Source organism: Mandrillus leucophaeus, unplaced genomic scaffold, assembly GCF_000951045.1.
Source record: "Mandrillus leucophaeus isolate KB7577 unplaced genomic scaffold, Mleu.le_1.0 Scaffold14, whole genome shotgun sequence".
NCBI lineage: Eukaryota > Metazoa > Chordata > Mammalia > Primates > Cercopithecidae > Mandrillus > Mandrillus leucophaeus.
The window spans coordinates 11,000,344-11,019,567 of NW_012101365.1; the positions used below are offsets into that span (position 1 = coordinate 11,000,344).

Sequence of the window (19,224 nt, forward strand, 5' to 3'; positions counted from 1 at the left end):
CCACCGCCACCACCGCCACCGCGCGACTCCGGCCGCTCCGCGCGCAGGACTAGGGCAACTTTTCCTCTCCGACTCAACTCAGAGCGTGGGGCTCTCGCGCCCCAACGCCTCTCCTTTCCGTGCCCTCCTGTCCATCCCTCCCTTGTCTACCCACCCCCAGGCAAAATATTGCTGCTTTGAGACTTCAAATCCGGTCCCCTTTGAATATATTATTTGTTTTCCTTGACTAAAAGGCATGAAGTCAAAGTGGTTTTGCGCTTTTTTTTTTTTTTTTTTTTTTAAGCGTGAGCTTTCATATTGCTTTGGTACATTGCGATCTGACCATTAATCACCTACATGAAGTTATATGCTTCACATAAAATGTTTATTCATCTCTCCCTTAAAAAAAAAACTACCACTTCTTGCCTTCATTTAGTGGGAGATAACGGTTTAACCGGAATAGTTTCTGGAAGGCTAAAAAGTATCAGTAGTTTTCGCTCTCTAGATTCTGGATTTATTTCCCACATGACATCCCTTCTTATTGCAATATCTAACAGTAATAATACCGGGTATTTGATCTCAGAAGACTCTTAAACGCATCTTTTATGTTGAAATGGTCTGTTTGGGATTTAGGCCTTGCATTAATAATGGATAGCTGTTACTTTTAGTTATTGTAAAAGTTTTTTTTTTTTTTTTTTTTCTTCACTAACAAACTTCCAAAGTGCCTATTTTAGTAACTTGTGGAAGTATGGAATGAAACTTTTCCAACCACTTCTGGCAAGGTTCACAATTGCATATGGATAAGATGCAAAGTGTAAGATAATTTGAATGAATTACGGACTATAGTGAAAATGCTGAGATTCGAAGGCTGAAGTTCTAGCTGGCAGAAGTTTGCAACGCACAGAACTTGTAGATAATACCAGCGAGATGCAATAGAGGGAAAGGACCCTAACAGATACATTAGTGTCTTCTCAATTGAGCTCTGAAAAGATAAATTTATATTTGGGAATGGTGCATTTATGAGGGCACCTGTATATCCATGCAGGCCCAGAGCACAGTCAGGTATTTAACAAAGTTGGCTTCTCTTGGTTCATGAGCTATTATCACATTAAGAAAGTTTTTTTTTTCTTTTTTCTTTTTTTTCCGGCTTACATATTTAGCAGCGTTGATTGATGCATTCACTAGGCCTTCTTCTGGAAACACCACTAAGAGAAATGCTTATTTAGTGTAACAGTTTGTAAAGAAAATGTACAATAAATAGCGAATGAGGACTCATATTTTATGGGTTCTTCTTTTAAACATTTATTTACAATTTAACTTGCTGGAATAGTTATAATGCTTTAGAGCCAGTTTTAGGGAGAAAAACTTCGGTAGTTTATTGCTTATTAAAAAAAAATGCAGTAAGCACAGTGATAAAAGTACTCTAAATGAAATAATAAACTCCATTTAACTTGTAGGCAATTTAAAAAAACTTTACCAAGAAAAACCTAGACATCTTATTTTAATCAAATATGGGCATATAATAACCAAATCAGGTACTGTCCATATAATGATAACCCAGCAGAAATTTGTAGGTGAACCTTTAAAAAAAGTAGTTTCCAGAAATACCAGCATTCAGTGGTTCTTAAACTTGGCTCACTTTCAAACAGATCAATGTTTAAGATGCTGATTCAAAGTAATACCACTTTTGAAACAGGTTTTCAGGTTTGTTTTTATTGGTGGCCTATAACTTTCTCACTGAGTACATATGTAAAATGTTCTTTTTTTTCTCTTGAATGTTATGAAATAGTACGTAGCTTATAGCGATATGTTCAGCAACATGAATTATAAGGGCATACTACTTTTTTTTTTTTTTAAACTAATCATTTATGCTGTCCCTGGACATTTCCTGCAAGCTAATGATAGTCTTTAGTTTTGATATTCTGGAATATTTTAAATTATGACTTGAGAAAGATACATTAGAAAAAATTAATACTTTAATTGTGCATATGAGTAAAGTTATACAAAATATTGTGGACTTTCACTGGCAGGTTCTTAACCTTTGGGGAGTAATACATTGTAAATACTTTTAATGCAAAATTAGGGACTTAGGTTATTCTTAATGACTAGTTGACATAGTTGTTTAAGGATTTTTATGATGAGATATATGGGCATTTGGTTGGCAGGTAAACAGAATCTTGTTGAACACAAATGCATGCAGTTTGCAGTTTTTTTGAAAAGCATATTTGGAGTATCTTCAAACACTTAAAATGCCATATTAAAATGTTTATTTTAAATGCTTATTATCATTAATCAAACTTTTAAATAAGATAGCGTTTTGACATAGATATGAATTGTTTGGAGCTAAGTTATCCTTTGCATTATAAAATGGGGATGAAACTTTAAAATGAAATCCTCCTTTTGATGAAAGCTCACTTTGTAGTTTAAGGTAGAGTCCAGGAGTTTTTTGCATAATACAACGGAGTCTTGGTCCCTAGCATGTCTTGTATATATAAGAAAATCAGTCAATGTGAAGTTCTGTTTCAAACCTAAAATTTATGTATTTTAGAGCATTTCAAGGATGAGCTCAGAATTTAGTCATGTTTAGATGCTTTGTGGTTTGGCATATACCTTTGCAGATAAACTGTGACTTACCCCCCATGCCTCTCACCTAACGTGTGAGAATAAGAGATATTCTCAAACATCAGAAATTTTAAAAATGTTAATGGTTTATGGCAAAGAATAATCATTCCTGTATTTTTTTCTATTCTCTCTCTACTTAAAGAATGCACACGTGTTATGAAAGCTGACTACTTCTCTTTTGGATTCTTTTATTGAAAAAGAGCAGTTTTGAAAGCTAAACTTGAAACATAGAGCCTGAAATTTGTGCAGAGAGGGAAAAAAGTCAGTTATTGAAGTGATTTATTACGTATTATATTACTATATACTTACTTTTAAAAACTGAGTCATATAGAGTGTTTAAATGATTATAATTTGCTAAATTTTTAAACAACACGATTATTAAATATTTTACCAATTTCACCTTATCAGTTCACATTTGAACATTTAAAAATGTAGTAATTGCGTTAATAATAATATTCTGGACATTACTGCTACTTGTGCCTTGAAAGTATATATTTAGTTAGATATAACAAACTGAGAAAGAATGCGTTTTATAATATTTGTCCTACACCGTTTAGCAAAAAGTCATCGAATCTCTCTTTGGTTTCTAATCCTCATTTATTTGAAGGTAATCTATGTTTTGGAGAGGGGGGTTATGTGGCAGAGAGAAGTTATGTAACAGTGTGGATTAGTTAATCAAAAGTTAGATGTACTCCGAAAGCTTTGTGGAGGTTACTGTTTAATTTTTTTAAAAATATATTTATACTTCCTAAGAAAATGTCATGTATAAGGATCAAACATTTTAAGCAAAACAGGAAGAAACATTTAAATATTTGAAACTCAATTTTTTTTTTCAATTTTAAGAGGCATCTATGAGGGTTTTCCTGGCATCTTGTAAATATTGAAAATACCAGGTTCTGTTTCCCTATGAGAAAAGTCCTGAAATAGTATTTGCAAAAATTAAATAATCTATTTTTTAGGCATGATTATTACTGAAAGCATTTCACAGTCATATTAGTAAATTAAATGTATTCATGTACGCTTTTCTTTGTTTTGTTTTTTCTTTTTCTTCTCCCTTTTTGTTTCATTCCCATAGTATTAGCCATTATGTCTTGGGCATAGAGCTTTTATTTTAGCCTAATAAATGTCAAATTCATCCCTTCTTTTGTATACGAACCTGCCAAATTTTTCCTGGTTTTTGACTAAAATAAAATATATGTGATTATAATATTTAAAAGGGGGAATTTAGAGAGTAGCAAAATGAGTAGGAAGTATATCAGAATCTACGTGCAATATTTTTAGAGGGAAAGCCTTTGTTTTCATTGATTGTAGAGATGATTTTTGCTCCTAGACTTCCATAAACATTGACTGGCATCTAAATGTTTAGGATTTGCCAATCTGGCGGCCGGGCCCTGGCTGTACTACAAGTGGTGAGGTCAAGGCTGGGACAAAATTAGATATGCCTTCCTTGAAATAGGGTTAAGATTATACATTGTTATAAGCATTTAGATAAACTTCACTTACTATCTAAAGGATGGGGAGCTAGGCCCGACAGTAGCAGCTGGTGTACCCTCGTGAACATATTAAAACAGTTTTTTAATTTTTAGCAATTTTTTAAATTTCCGATCATAAGAAATGATACTGATAGTTTTCTCTCCCACCTTCCCAGACTTCCCATAGGATCCTATGTATGATTTTGGTAACAGAATGCTCTAATCAAATTTCAAGTGAAATGAGGAATTTCTTTCTTAAGGTGACCCGCTGAAGAAAAGTTGTTTTCTTTTGTTTTCATTCTACTTATATTTTTGTTTTTGTTCATTTTCCTAGGATGAATTTCATCCTTTCATCGAAGCACTTCTGCCCCACGTCCGAGCCTTTGCCTACACATGGTTCAACCTGCAGGCCCGAAAACGAAAATACTTCAAAAAACATGAAAAGCGTATGTCAAAAGAAGAAGAGAGAGCCGTGAAGGATGAATTGCTAAGTGAAAAACCAGAGGTCAAGCAGAAGTGGGCATCTCGACTTCTGGCAAAGTTACGGAAAGATATCCGACCCGAATATCGAGAGGATTTTGTTCTTACAGTTACAGGGAAAAAACCTCCATGTTGTGTTCTTTCCAACCCAGACCAGAAAGGCAAGATGCGAAGAATTGACTGCCTCCGCCAGGCAGATAAAGTCTGGAGGTTGGACCTTGTTATGGTGATTTTGTTTAAAGGTATTCCGCTGGAAAGTACTGATGGCGAGCGCCTTGTAAAGTCCCCACAATGCTCTAATCCAGGGCTCTGTGTCCAACCCCATCACATAGGGGTTTCTGTTAAGGAACTCGATTTATATTTGGCATACTTTGTGCATGCAGCAGGTAAGTGCGATGGTGAGAATTCCTTCCACTTTCTTGTGTGTGTTTCTTTCCTGATGGCCTCCGCGTTATGCCGGATCCTTCCTGAGCTCCCCAAGTTGCAGGCCACATGCATACATGAAGCCAGTATGGTTTCAAAGATTGAGAAACCAAAGTCTGAGGTGCCACCTTCATTCAGGTGGGAAAGCATAGCTTTGAGCGAATTCTCACTAAGTTCAGCTCTTTTGGTAAGTAGTGTTTTCAGAGGCGTTGGTAATCAGATATGTGATGTGTTTAAATCACATTTTTTGATGAGGGGGTGAGTGAAGCCTCGTGAAAACCCTTTTAATAAAGCGTATATTTTAACTGGCAAATGATCTAGTTTAAAAGCATTTATTTTGGTATTGAGGCAATATTTTTAGTTGGTTTTCTGCTGGGAGTGTTTTTAACCTACTGAGGCCTCTTGAACCCCTTGCCAATTAAGAAGTTGGAGGTAAGATTACTATCAAATTGCTGATCATTTAGGAAGGAAAAATAATCACATTAATACGCAGACTTAGTAGCTTTGTATTTTGGAATTCTTAGTGTTGTCTCAGATAGCTAAGGGAAACAAACCAGCTCTTTCAGTAATTGATGGAGAGGTTAATATTAAAAATAACCAACCTGTATAGTGCATGAGCACATTGAAAAATTGCAATTGATAATTGATGTAGTGAGTTGCTTTGATTTATTATAAAATTAAAAAAATTTTTTTTTCAAGGCCTGTCTTACCTGTGCATGTTTCAGTATTTAGAATAGCACACAGGATGAAACTATTGAGGACTGGATAAAATAATGCGTTTTTACTTTGTTCCTTTCGTCTTGTTTTAGACAAAAGGCTCATTGTGCTATGTGAATGCTCAGGTCTTGTGTAACTTGTTGACTTTATATATGTACATATCGGTCTTGCTAGATTACCTTCATGGCAGTTACTTGAGCCAGATGGAAGAAAGTGGGTTGTGGAATCCTACCAGTAGGTTGTTTTGGGGTTCAAATATTTATGGTTTTTTTTTTTTTTTTTTTTTTTTTTTTTTTTTTTTTTACAAAGGAGAGATGTTACCTATAAAAACACTGCACTTTTCTTCAAAACATTTTTAGTTCTAAAAATGTTAGTGAGTTTTTAAAGAAGTCATCTGATAGCCTGTTCTCTATTATTTTTCTCAATATATGTTTTAGAAAGAGAACTTTTGTTATCCATCTGCCCTTACATAAGAAACTGGAAAAATTAGCTTTGCAAGCATGTCACATCATCATTTGCATTCTGTTGGCAGGGGATAGATGAGTATTTTAGAGGATGTGAGCTGTAAGTGTTTCAAATATTTGGGTTTTTGAAAATGTATACTTAATTATAAGAATTGCCTTTTGCTTTAGCCAATTCTGGGTAGCAAGAATGAAAAGTCAGCACCTCTCAAGTGACCTCTAAACAGGAATAAGTAGCCCTTTTTTTAACCCACTCTTAACCCTAGTGTTGTTCATTTGTTTTGTTTACTGAAAAAGCAAAGTTAAAATTTAAAAAAATGTACCTGCATAAAAAAGTACAGCAAAACGCAAAAAAAGTATAGGCGTTACAGGTGCTTTCAAGGAGCACTCTTTAAAATCTTGCTTTTACCTTTTAGATATTTAGAAAAATATAACCTATAAATTATCCTGAATAAATTGACCAGCATCGAAACTTGAAAGTGCCAACAGGTGATGCAGATCATGATGTGTGCTTCCATATAAGATAACATCAAAATGAAATACCTGTGAAGTTTTTGTCGGCGTAAGCAGTGTCCATTCTAAGTTTTCGACTTACACGTTTCTCTGTATTTAAAGAAATGCAATCTTTTCGCTGTTCCCATTACATGCATTCTTTTTCGTCGTTGGTTTGTTACTGTGCTATTGCTCCCAATCCTTGAACTAACACAGTTGTTGGTTGTTGCAGTGCCTGAAGGGGTTATGTTGGTAAAACGACATTTAGAAGGTTACTTAGGAGAGTTAGCATCCTTATTGCTTATGAAAGATTTATTGACAGCAGCATAGATCAGACTACCCTTCGGTTTGGTTTTTCTGATGTATCCCAGAATCCCTTGTTATGCCTGAATGCCAGCCAAATGTTTGGCCATTGGTTTTCACGGGACCGCAGTAATGGCTGCTTCTCTGTGCGCGCAACAGGAAGATTGTAAAAGAAAATATTAAGGGTCTTTTGTGTGAAAATATTTCAAATTTGATTTAAGAGATTTAGAGACCTGTTATTTGTGGAAGGGAAGCTGCCAATACAAATATGAGGTAGATCGGTCAAGTTACATACAACTGATTTGACAAGCATCTGTTATAATACTGAAGATTTGTAAACACTAAACAATGTTTTTACCTCCTTAAAAGTTTTGAGAACTTGCCAGTATTGGCAGGAGGCAGAGACTCTGAAACGTGCTTCAAGATACATGCCAAAACCATTGTGGCCTTTTCACCTATAATGCATTTTTTCTCACTCTTTCTTTTAAAATGTTGTATTTTTTTTTCCTTTCCAGAATGCCTTTTTTCCCCCCTAGTCACAGAAATTAGATCTTCTTTTCCTTCTGAAATTTTTGTGTAATAATTCTTGCTTTATGCGTCCACCTTTCCTTGGTAGGAAGTTGAAATCTCAGAACATGCATGTGAATACTAGAAGCAAATGCGGAATCAATCTTTTTTTTTTTTTTTTAAAGCAGAGGTGATTTATTCTAAGACTCATTGAGATGCTAATACTAAAATGTAATACGTAAACTACATTCCAGTTTTTTCTGTCTAAATCCAGTGGCATTAGAACTGTGAATTTTGTGGCTGGTAAACAGTAACAAATGTAATGAAATTGGAGTAATTTCATAAACCTGAGAATTTCATCTTGTTAAAAGAACAAAACCATTTTATGCCCTTAATTTGGTCTCAATTTGAGTTGTCCTTCCCATGTATCATATGACAACTTGGAGATATTATGGTGTTGTAGCAAATGGTTTTCTTTGTGAGTGTGTAACAGTAAAGCTAATTTATGACCAGTCTTTACCAGATGATCTGTATCAGAATCTACAATATACCCGGCACGTGGCAAGGTCACAATTTAAGTTGTTAAGGTCATAACCTTAGCCACCAGGCATTTGACCTTTTAGATAAAGTTAACCTTTGTTCATTAGTAGGCACTCAACCGAGAAGTTTCTGGAGAGTTTTTTTTTGTTGTTTTTTTTTTTAACCACTTCTGTATAACTTCTGGTAATGTAATCAGATTCTAGAAAGATTGTCAGTCAAATTAGTTAGATTTTGTAAAAGGTTATACTCTTTAAGGACTCATTTCTTGGATAGAGGTAGGTTTCTATATTTAGGCCACAGACTGACAGTTTCACAATTTATATTTCATATTATTACCTGGTATGGGGTAGAATAAAAGCTCGGAGGCCGCTGTATGGGGACATTTAAAATCTAAAATTAAACAAATAAATTTATGTTTAATTCAACTAAGGCCTTTGCTAATTTTCAAGTGACATTAGGCCTAAAAGCTAACTCACAGTGAGCCATCTTCACTTTTTGCAGATGAGGAATTTTCTAACATTAGAAGTATTTTTAGCAGTCTTAAAATTCAGTTTGAAAGACTAATAAGTGACCACAATTTGTCAGGTAATTGCTTTAATTGTTAATTAGCCAGTGACAAAGTGAGTTGCTATTGTCCTAATGGCAGCAGTATGAGTACTTGTTAGTTTTAAGGTAGAAAGAGAACACTTTTGCATGGTAATCTTTTAGTGCAGTGGTTACTGATTGCTTCCATACTATCCCCGTTATTATCTTTACTTAATTTTGCTTGGATCAGGAATAGCAAAGATCCTTTCAGTCACTGAAGGAGCTGTTTCAGTGTCTCGGAGGCCTGGTACCTGTCCTATAAACCTACTCAGCAGTATTACTCATTACCACATTACCTGTACCATATTGTTCACTTAATTATGCTGACATGAATGCTCATTTCAAATTATTTAGATTCTTGTTACTTTTGCTCTGTTATACCTCATATTATTCCATTTCAGCCAAAGGAGAGCTACTCCCATTCAGGTGCATTTTAGTTTTATTTTGGCTTCGTGATTGCCATTCCTTCATATAGTAATAGAGAAAGCCGTGATATGCAGATAGACCAGATGGTCATGTTGACAGATTGAGAATTCACTTCCTACTGCTTCAGAGCAGGTGTAAGATTAGGAGTGTCTGTGTAGGGGCGTGTGTGTGCTTCGTGTGCATGTGTGTGCACATCCAGGCTGCACGGAGTGCTGTTTGAGCAATGGGAATGATTTCTTTTTTGAAATGCTAGTGTTTTAAATACAGTGTAATTATACAGATAAGGTTTTCAGTGCATATAGAATATTGTAATTTTTATAAATAAATCACATTAGATTGTTACAGTTTATAACTTTATGCCAAATTAATTATGATAATTTCTTAATTTTTAGGTAACTTCCTACATTAGTTTGAGGCAACATTGCATGTCTAAAATATATTCAATATATTCTGTTAGCAGGTACACGTATGTGTGTTTACACTCAAATCCAGGACTATACATTTTTGTAACTAAATTTCTTCAGTAACTTAACTCCCTAGTAGAAAGTTGTGCAGTTAGTTTCTGTGATTTGTAATTATTAATAAGGTGTGTTTGCAAAAAGAAGGAGTAAAACTAATGTACAGTGATATTTAAATTAGGAGAGTAAGGATCACCCTATCAAACTCTAGTTCTAAGCTCAAGGTGGATTTTGTGGCTGATTGAGCTATTGTAAATTATTGACATACGGCATATTTTTAGAAATTTTAATTTATCTTTTAATCAAAAAAGATAGCGGTAGCAGTCAACAAATTTGAGATAAATATTGCTTTTACATCTTTGAGTATTTTCTGTGTAACTTGAGGATAGTAGCAATATCCTTTACCTAGAGAACAAAATCCTTTTTCTAGAATGCAATGAAAAAGATGGTAGTTCTAAGGCAGAGGGTGTACAGGAATAGGGAGAAATAGTTGTTCTGGAGTAAACCTTTGAATGGAAGTCAGTTCATTTATGGCTAAGAGGTAGAGTGTGTTGGTAAGAAAATTTCCCAGTGCTGCTGGCTTGGATTTTCCTTGTCTTCTTTTCCACCCAGTGATGAATAGCATTAATTTAAACCTATTTAAGGCTAGTGTGGGAGAAACCACAGCCTTTGTTGTGGTCACTGCTGTACACAGTAGGACTGGGTGTTTCATTTGGTTAAGGCCTCAAGCTGCTTCCAGAGGACACTGAACAGCCTGTCGGCATTTTAAATCTTGCACAGAAGCAGCAACAATTCTAATTGCTCACAAATGTCAATATAGATTTTTGAAACCAATTTTGAGGATTAGACTAGACGAAAAAACGTAAAATGCAGATTGAGTTCAGTGAATGTGCTAAACACTGATTTGTTACCATTTTAGTAATAATTTTCCCATGGTTATTTAAGGGTTAGAGCTTGCTTTTAAATATATTATAAATTGTAAATCCATGGGGTTTGAGTAAGGGAAGGAAGAAGTCAGGTGGAGGAGGAAGAAAATGAATGAACTCGTATGCTTTGTTAAAGAGAAACATAAAACCCTGAACTGAATCACAAATGGAGATACCGTAAAAGTATTTTGGTTTAAGTAATGACTGTAAAGCGATCTTGAGCAGTGAGCTATCAAGTAGAGAATTTTATAATTTGTCTTCCCACAATTTTTTGCACAGCTTTTTTCAGACTAAGACGCTCTTTGGGGCTTTGGGAGTTTTTAGGAAAAAGTTTTGTAAAAATTCTTTTTAGAATTTAGGAGTCCAGTTAGAGACATCATTGCACACTTACAGATCAGAAAAGGAGCATGGAGATGTTTATTCTTTTTACTGTTTTGCTTTCTAAGGTGGCAGTTCAGAATATTGTCAAGTTTTTGGCTCTTTCCCAGTAGGCAACTGTAAGATACTCATTATTATTGATCCAAACTTTTGTGTTCCTGAACTTAACAGAATCCTCTAGTTGCTGCTTAGACAGAAATGACTTTTTTCCTTAGATTTTCCCCAAAATATTAGAAAACAATTCATCATGTTTTGTTATAATTCCACAGCGTAAAGCATATTTTATCTAATGGAATTAGTCCTCCCATTAGTGTTCTAGTTAAATAAACATGGCTTATGAAGTGAAGAAATAAGTCCAACAAGTGACAAGTTGCGGCAACTCTGAAGCAGAAGATATTTTTGCTTTTCTGTTTGTAAAACAAGCTAAATAAGATAAGACTGAGAAAAAGAAGTTCATTTGTGTTATATATTTTGGCAAATCTTGGTCTTCTTTAAAATGTTGCTAACCCTAAAACAAGAAATGATGAGAATAATTATGATAACTAGAGATTGAAGTGGAATAACTGTAATGTTCTTTGAGAACTTTAAACTTACTTCTTTTCATGTCTTTCAAATACTTCCCTAGTGGTAGATATTTTGGACCTAGATCAATTGGGAGTAGAGAAAAGGAGATGGAAGGAAGGAAGGGAAATAACTTTTATTGAATGTCTGTTCTGCAGCAGGCACTGAGTAAGGTTTGTCATAGTCATATATTGTAGCTTGCTGTCTCTTTCATAGCAGCATTATGAATTAGTAATGCACTCTCTATTTGAACGGATGAGGATAGAATCTTCAGAGTGGCCAGGTTACATGTCTAGAGCAAGATTCAAACCCAGGTCTTCTGATTTCAAATCTTACGCTCTTCAACAATTCAAATTCATTTTATATCCTTCTTTATATCTTATTGTTTAGGGTTGGATGTCATTTTAATGGTATCACACACCTGTCTTGAATCAAAGGGAAAATAAAAAGGCAAAATCCAAACCTTTCCTGTGGAGATATTTCAATGTAAATTTCAGATGTGAGCCACAGAATGAGGCCCCACTTGATAGAGAGAGAAATGATGTTACCCTAGTCAGTGTTAGGGTCAAAATCTGGAATGATTTGTTCTTTCTTGTTTTTATAATGTTGAAATTTAGTGAATAGAAGCATTATGACACAGGTTTAAGATTTTTTGTTGTTAAGACAAAGTTAAACTAATTGGTTCTAGATACTTTGGGAAAGCTTTGTGTATTAAACTAAGCATTATTTTAATAAACTAAATTGCATGTAATTTTTACTATGCAGATTTTTGTACATAGTTTTATATGCACAAGACATAATATATATTTCTAATTTCCCCTGTGCATTACATATATATATTTACAGAGAGAGAAATATATATATATATTTTCTAACTTCCCCTAATGATTAGATTTTAAATTGTAAAATTCACTTTGCTCTGAAAAAATCCTTTTGTTATGGCTGTGTGTTTATTTAAAATAAAGCAAAAATCATGTTTGGAAAAAGAATGGAATTTTATTAGTTTAAAATTAAAAAATTAAAATAGGAAAAAAATTAAAGATGGATATGTTTCATTTTCATGCCCTTAAATTAGTGAGTTTTTTTTTTTTTTTTTTTTTTTTTTTTTTTTTTTTTTTTGAGATGGAGTTTAGCCCTTGTTGCCCAGGCTGGAGTGCAATGGTGCGATTTTGGCTCACCACAGTCTCTGCCTCCCGGGTTCAAACGATTCTCCTGTTTCAGCCTCCTGAGTAGCTGCAATTATAGGCATGAGCCCCCACACCCAGCTAATTTTATATTTTTAGTGGAGATGGGGTTTCTCCATGTTGGTCAGGCTGGTCTCGAACTCCTGACCTCAGGTGTTCCACCCACCTAAACCTACCAAAGTGTGGGGATTACAGGTGTGAGCCACCTTGCCCAGCCATGAGGTTTGTTTCTAACTCTTTAAACTTAGTCAAGATTAGTTCTTTTTTTTTTTTTTTGAAGTGGAGTCTTGCTCTGTCACCCAGGCTGGAGTGCAATGGCACGATCTCGGCTCACTGCAACCTCTGCCTCCTGGATTCAAGAGATTCTCCTGCCTCAGCCTCCTGAGTAGCTGAGATTACAGGCTCCCGCCACCACGCCCAGCCAATTTTTGTATGTTTAGTGGAGATGGGGTTTCACCATGTTGGTTAGGCTGGTCTCGAACTGACCTCGTGATCCTCCCACCTCAGCTTCTCAAAGTGCTAGGATTACAGGCATGAACCACCGCACCCGGCGACAAGATTAGTTCTTAATGACTTCAGTGCAAAAACTCAAAGCCTCACTCAATGTAATTGTTATAATTGTAAATAGAAAAAGACTAATAAGTATAATTTATACTATATTAATTCATTATACATATTCTTTTAAGGTTTAATTTAAAAATAAGCTGCTGAACTGAACTTACAGCAAAGAAAATAAAATAACTTTCTTTTTAAGAAATATTAATGAATCTTAAAGTTAGGGTTGTGTAGCATCAGTTATGCTAGAAAGGGAAAACTGATTGTGAGGCATGTGAAGAAAAGTGATTAAATTGGTTAAAAAAAAAATAGGACTCATATCCCATTGTCAGCTGTATCCAGTTCCATACTGTATGTATTTTTATGTCTCTGGTAAGTGCTTATGGTGGTCCCGAATAACTTGTGAGTTTCCAGACATAGACAGTTCTCAGAGCATGTGTATTCATATAAATTTTTAAATGGCTATTGCTGCAGTGCTCTACAGGTTAAAAAAAGTGAGGCGAAATTAAAACATTTAAAAAATACTGTACTATTTAAAAATTTGTATGAATGTCTGTGTAGCAGCTGCCATTTTCAGGCTGTCTTTGTTGCTATGGTTTGGTTGATTTTATTTCCTTTTGTAATTTTGCCAGCCAGTGATTGGGTAGTACATTACATTCATGCTGTTGGAGAAGATGTATCTGTGGTGAGTCAGATAGCTTGATCTGAGTAGTAATTTTTAGTAGGGAAAGGTGTTTGTCAGCGGGTAATAGAAACTGTAGTGTTACATTATCAATCTTCATTTAATTTTCAAATTTAGAGACATATTACTTAATATCAGAAATTCAGAACCATCTCTTTTGCGTTGATATGTGCTTGCCTCTCTCCTTTTTTCCTGTCGAATGCACTTAGAATTCTGTGTAGTTTAATCTTAAAGGGATTAGTTATTTAATTTTAAACTCCTACATAAAATGAATATTGTACATACAGGGTCCCATCATTGTCACTTTCAAATATTCCATTGCCTTTCAAAGGAGCTGACATGACAAGTCCTTAGGTTGACAAATTCTCATCAACTTTTGTGAAAATGTTGGCTGCAGAAGGAGTAAAGTCAAAGGAGGGCCATAGACAGATGGCTCTCAGTGTTGAGATGACATCAAGCCCTTCTTCGTGGCATTTTTTAACATTCCAAATGAATGAGGGATGGAGATGCTTAAAGAGCTTACTATAGAATAAGTAATTAAGATATTGTGTATCTGCATGTAAACCCCTGTTGCATACTGTTAAACAGAGCTGTGCAGGCTCACATATAATAGCAGACTAGCAATGACAATTGTAAATATCTTTTATGCTGAATGTAACTCATAAATAGTATTACACATTAAAATGTTGCTGATGGAAAACTGTGTACCTGAGAGAACGTATTTTCAACATTAGGTAATTGAGAACTAACTATAAGTGGGTTACCAGTGTTTGAAATGAAGCAAAGATTCTAGATAAGAACTTGGCAAAAGCTTATTTGCATAAGAAATTTTGCATCTTTGTATGACTATGACAAGATTTTTTTGGATGGATGCACACCATACAAAAATTACTAAGTTACTGAAGTTTCTGATGGATTCATTTAGTTGGCTTTCCTCCCCCTCTTCTTTTAAATGGTAGAGGTTCTCTTTTGGAGAGTAGTTTCAAGTAACTTCTGAGAATGAAGTCTTTGTAACGATGCTGTTCAACAGCGTAACTATTGTTGTGCATTCCTGTCAGGGAAAGATAGTCATTGCAGTACTTTTATTGTATGGCCTCTTAATATGTGACAAGGACTTTTATTAAGAATTCTTTTCTTAACATACTTTTAGAAGTCTCTCCTTTCGCCACATTCAATCAGTAACTACAGTTTAAAAAAATATTTAAATGAACTTTTATTGATTTCTTAGCTTACTAAGTACAGACAAAAATCTTATGTTTAAAGAAGGTTTTAAAATTAATATATTTTAGAGTTTCAGTAAAATAAAATGGGAACAACAATTAACAAAAAAGTGCCATCTCATTGGATCAAGGGTATATAATAATACACATAGTTCTATATCTGTGTAACCATATATATATGTGTGTGTGTGTGTGTATATATACACATACAGTTCTTTGGAGAATGAGGATATTGCAGTCCGAAATGTTATGGTTGAAGAACTAATTGTTCTAAAGATATTTGCCCCTGGCCCCAGAAAAGACGACAGACATGCAAAATGGATAAATGTAATCCTTTGTACTTTTGCCACCTACATTTTTAAACTACAGTAACTCTGATTTCTCTAGAAAGGTCAGAGGTTTCAGACAGAAAGCTTTGTAATTCTTCAAAGAAAGACATTTTCAGTTTGGCTGTATAAAGACTGATTATGCATAGCTTTTTACTTTATGTGCAGTTGAATCTTGGAGGTGCTGGAGTAGGGTGGGGATGATGAATAAGGGAAGCTGTGTTTTGAGACATCAGAATTGGAGGGAAACAGACAGATTGGAGAGGAACATAGATCATATTTTTGGGCTTTTTACTACCAAGTCACCCAGTGTAAAACTCAGGACAGAGCAGCTTTAACTATTCATTTTGCTTCGTGATAGAGCTTTCGATTACCAGCTCTTTAAACGCTTTTGGTAATTCAAGGAGGTTGCCTATCTGGGTACCATTTCTTAGGATTTGCTTTGTTGGATTTTCTAAATTGTGGATATGAGTTTCTTTGGTTTTGCATGTTTTCTGATTTTTTTGGTCCTTTGACTTTTCCAAGTTTTGGAGAATTTTTCATGTTAGGTGGTGTTGAGGAAGTAGAGATTGTAGATGACCTTTGCCGTGGCTTACTCCTGTTATTTGGGAAATAGACGTTCAGAGAGCATCTCACTTGAGGCTACACCAACAGTAAGTGGCAAAGCCAGCATTTAAGCCAACTCCCTTAGACTCCAGACTTTTGCCCTAAAACTACAATATTTAAATTACCTTTTCTTATGCGTTTTTAAATTAGCCCTTCATATAAACTTCAAATTTTAGGTAAGGGAGCTTTTATGGTTCCCTTTATGCCAGTAAGGAAGCAGCCAGAGAGGCTGAGTAACTTGTCCAGGGTTGTATGGTTAATAAGTGGTTAGGATTAGTAACTAGGTCAGACCCTTCTATGGCCTGTTTTTTTTCTAAGATGTTCCCCAGTATGTTAGACTTGAAGCTTTGCTTCTGAATTGATGGATGGAGTGAAAAATATTCTCTGCAAATACATAAACACTCTGAAAGCCATTGTTTTCTCTGTTTAGAAAGTAGTTGAAAAAGTAGTGAGAAGCTAGAGCTTTTTCTTTTTTGGTTTTAGTTTCAGCTTCCTACCTTGAAGGAAACCTTAAGGCCCAAACTTTCATTTTTACATTTGAGGATTCTTAAGTCCATGCATCCCGGGAGCTATGGAGACGGGAACTTCTTGTGTGAGTTGGAGAGCAGTTGTAGACCGTTATCATTTCCATCAGGGCGGATGCTCTTTGGGTGGTGGTGGCATAGAAGATCTGTTTTGGTTACCTTTATTGACAAGCTCTACTATGTGATTGGCAGTTCAGTTCAGTAGATTGGTTTCCAGCACTTCTTAGGCACTGTGATAGATTCCAGAGATGCAAAACCAGAGAAAATAACTTAAAACAAGTCAGTGCTATCTCAGATATAATTTCCTCAGAAATCAAAATTTTAGAGCGTTTAATGTTTTTAAATTAGGGTTCTTTCAACTAATAGCCTGTGTGAAGTTTTTAAAACACTTATAAAACATTTATGATGATAATGATTATTTTGAGACAGGATCTTGCTCTGTTGCCTAGGCTGGAGTGCAGTGGTGCAGTCATAACTCACTGCTGCCTCAAACTTCTGGGCTCACAGAATCCTCCTACTTCAACCTCTTAAGTAGCTGGGACTAAAGGTGAATCCCACCACCCTGGGCTAACTTAAAAAATATTTTGTGGAGATGGAGTCTCACTACATTGCCCAGGCTGGTCGCTGAACTCCTAGCTTCCGGTGATCCTCCCACCTCAGCCTCTCAAAATGCTGAGATTCTAAATGTGAGCTGCTAAACCTGGCCTATATGAAGTTTTAAACATTTGTGGAACCAGTTGTTTACGTTGCTTTTTTATTTTTAACCATAAAATTGGTATATGTCAAGGAATTCTACCATTTGACTATATTTCTATTGTGTGAAATTTTTTGTTTTCTTACATCAAAAATATTTTTGTAAATGTAAAGAAAATTAAAGCCGACAGAAGATGGTGCAGGTGCTTTCTATTATTTAATAGTTCGCCTGGCTGGGCATGATGGCTCATGCCTGTAATCCCAACACTTTGGGAGGCTGAGGCGGGCAGATCACCTGAGGTCGGGAGTTCGAGACCAGCCCGACAAACATGGAGAAACCCCATCTCTACTAAAAATACGAAATTAGCTGGGCGTGGTGGTGCATGCCTGTGATCCCAGCTACTCAGGAGGCTGAGGCAAGAGAATCGCTTGAACCCGGGAGGCGGAGGTTGCGGTGAGCCGAGATCGCACCATTTGCACTCCAGCCTGGGCAACAAGAGTGAAACTCTGTCTCAAAAAAAAAAAAAAAAAGTTCGCCACCATAGCATGTTTTCTCTAAAGAAGGCCTATTGTGCACAGAAAAGTTCTATTTTTTTTAAGGACATCTTTCTAGTAATGCTGAAATATAAAACAAATAGTGTTACAGGAAAATGAAACAGCAGGAGAACGAGAGAGTAGAAAACAGAAAGGAAGGGAAAACCTTGGAGAGCAGGCGGTAGTGAATTCATTTGGCAGTTCCTAAAACACAGCCAAGTTCCAGTAGCATAGCCACCGAAATTCCCTATTTTGCTCCCTCTTGGAAAAAAGTTAGCAGTCTCGAGACTTTTACACTGAAGTGGATTTTAAGTTGTCAGAAGTCTCAAGCTGATTTGCCTTTTTCTCTCTCCCTTATTAAAAGAAAACAGATACATATTACATTCAGACAGAAAGCATGTAATGGGTCTTATAAGTGTGAGCATGTGTTAGTGGATTAATGGGACAGTGTGTATGGATGGTGATAGAAAAGATGAGAGAACTATTGCTTGGCTGACATATGAAATAACAGCAAGAAAAATCTGGTGGCCCAATGTATATTGGATTTGTTGTTATTGTTCTTTGTTATATCTGCTGGTTGTTCAATCTGAAAGTGAAATCTGTTTCCCCATTCATTAATATGTGTGCTTTTCTTCGTATAGAGTAGAGAACAAATTATTTGTTCCATAATTATTTTTAAAAAGCAGAAAATGTGTTTGTAACATTTAAGAAATGGCATGGGATTGTCATAGAAACTCATTCTGAACACTGTAAATAAAAATGGTTGGGGATTAGTCACAGTAACATGTAGGACATCATGAAATTCAAGACAGATTTCTTTGTCTAACAGTCACTAAGAGACATGAAGCAAACTTGATACAGTTCATGAGATATTAGCAGTTCAATTCCTCCAGAGAAAGAGAAAACCACGTTGCTTCGTATTAAATAAGCCATCTGTATACAAATCTCACAATTTACTTGATGATTTTAGCAATATTTGATGTTTCCTTTCAGAATGTCTTATTTCCAAATAATGAAAGCTTAAAAAATTTGAAAATCTGTTTTTGCTTCTAAATCTTTAGAATCATATCCCTCCTTTTCAATCTTTCTGTTTTTGCTACTAAATATTTAGAATCATATCCCTCCTTTTCAATCTTTCTGTTTTGCTACTAAATCTTTAGAACCATATCCCTCCTTTTCATCTTTCCCTATCTTATTTTTGGGTAATCTTGAATAGCATTTTTAAAATTTTAGCTTTATTCTGTTTCCTTTAGTTTCCCCTTGTTTCATGTAATATGAATTAAATGGAACACATTAATGATAAATAGCCTTCAATAATACTACATATTTTTAAATATCTATTTCCAGGTTAGAATTATGAGTCTGCAGTATTGCCATTCACATTTTTTTTCTTTTTTTTTTAATCCATTATTTAGAAGGAAATTGTTTCAGAGTATTTTCCTTCTCCAATTCTGTCCAACATCTGGAAGAACGATTGCTTGTCTTTAAATTTGGAATTAATCCCCAATTGCATATTCCTGCTAGGCAGATGTTTCAGTAAATTCTAACGCATCGGCCTCAGATCTTTGAT

General features: G+C 35.2%; 1 protein-coding gene across 2 annotated transcripts in view; it reads left to right on the top strand.

Annotated features, from left to right (window-relative positions):
- The window catches only part of NFIA (nuclear factor I/A), a 621,436-nt gene that overhangs the window by 242,248 nt on the left and 359,964 nt on the right, over positions 1 to 19,224 (top strand). For both annotated transcript variants that reach the window (XM_011973872.1, XM_011973873.1), the window contains exon 2: positions 4,408 to 4,939. In XM_011973872.1, coding sequence (XP_011829262.1) covers positions 4,408 to 4,939 — 532 coding nt within the window. The remainder of the gene's footprint in view (positions 1 to 4,407; positions 4,940 to 19,224) is intronic.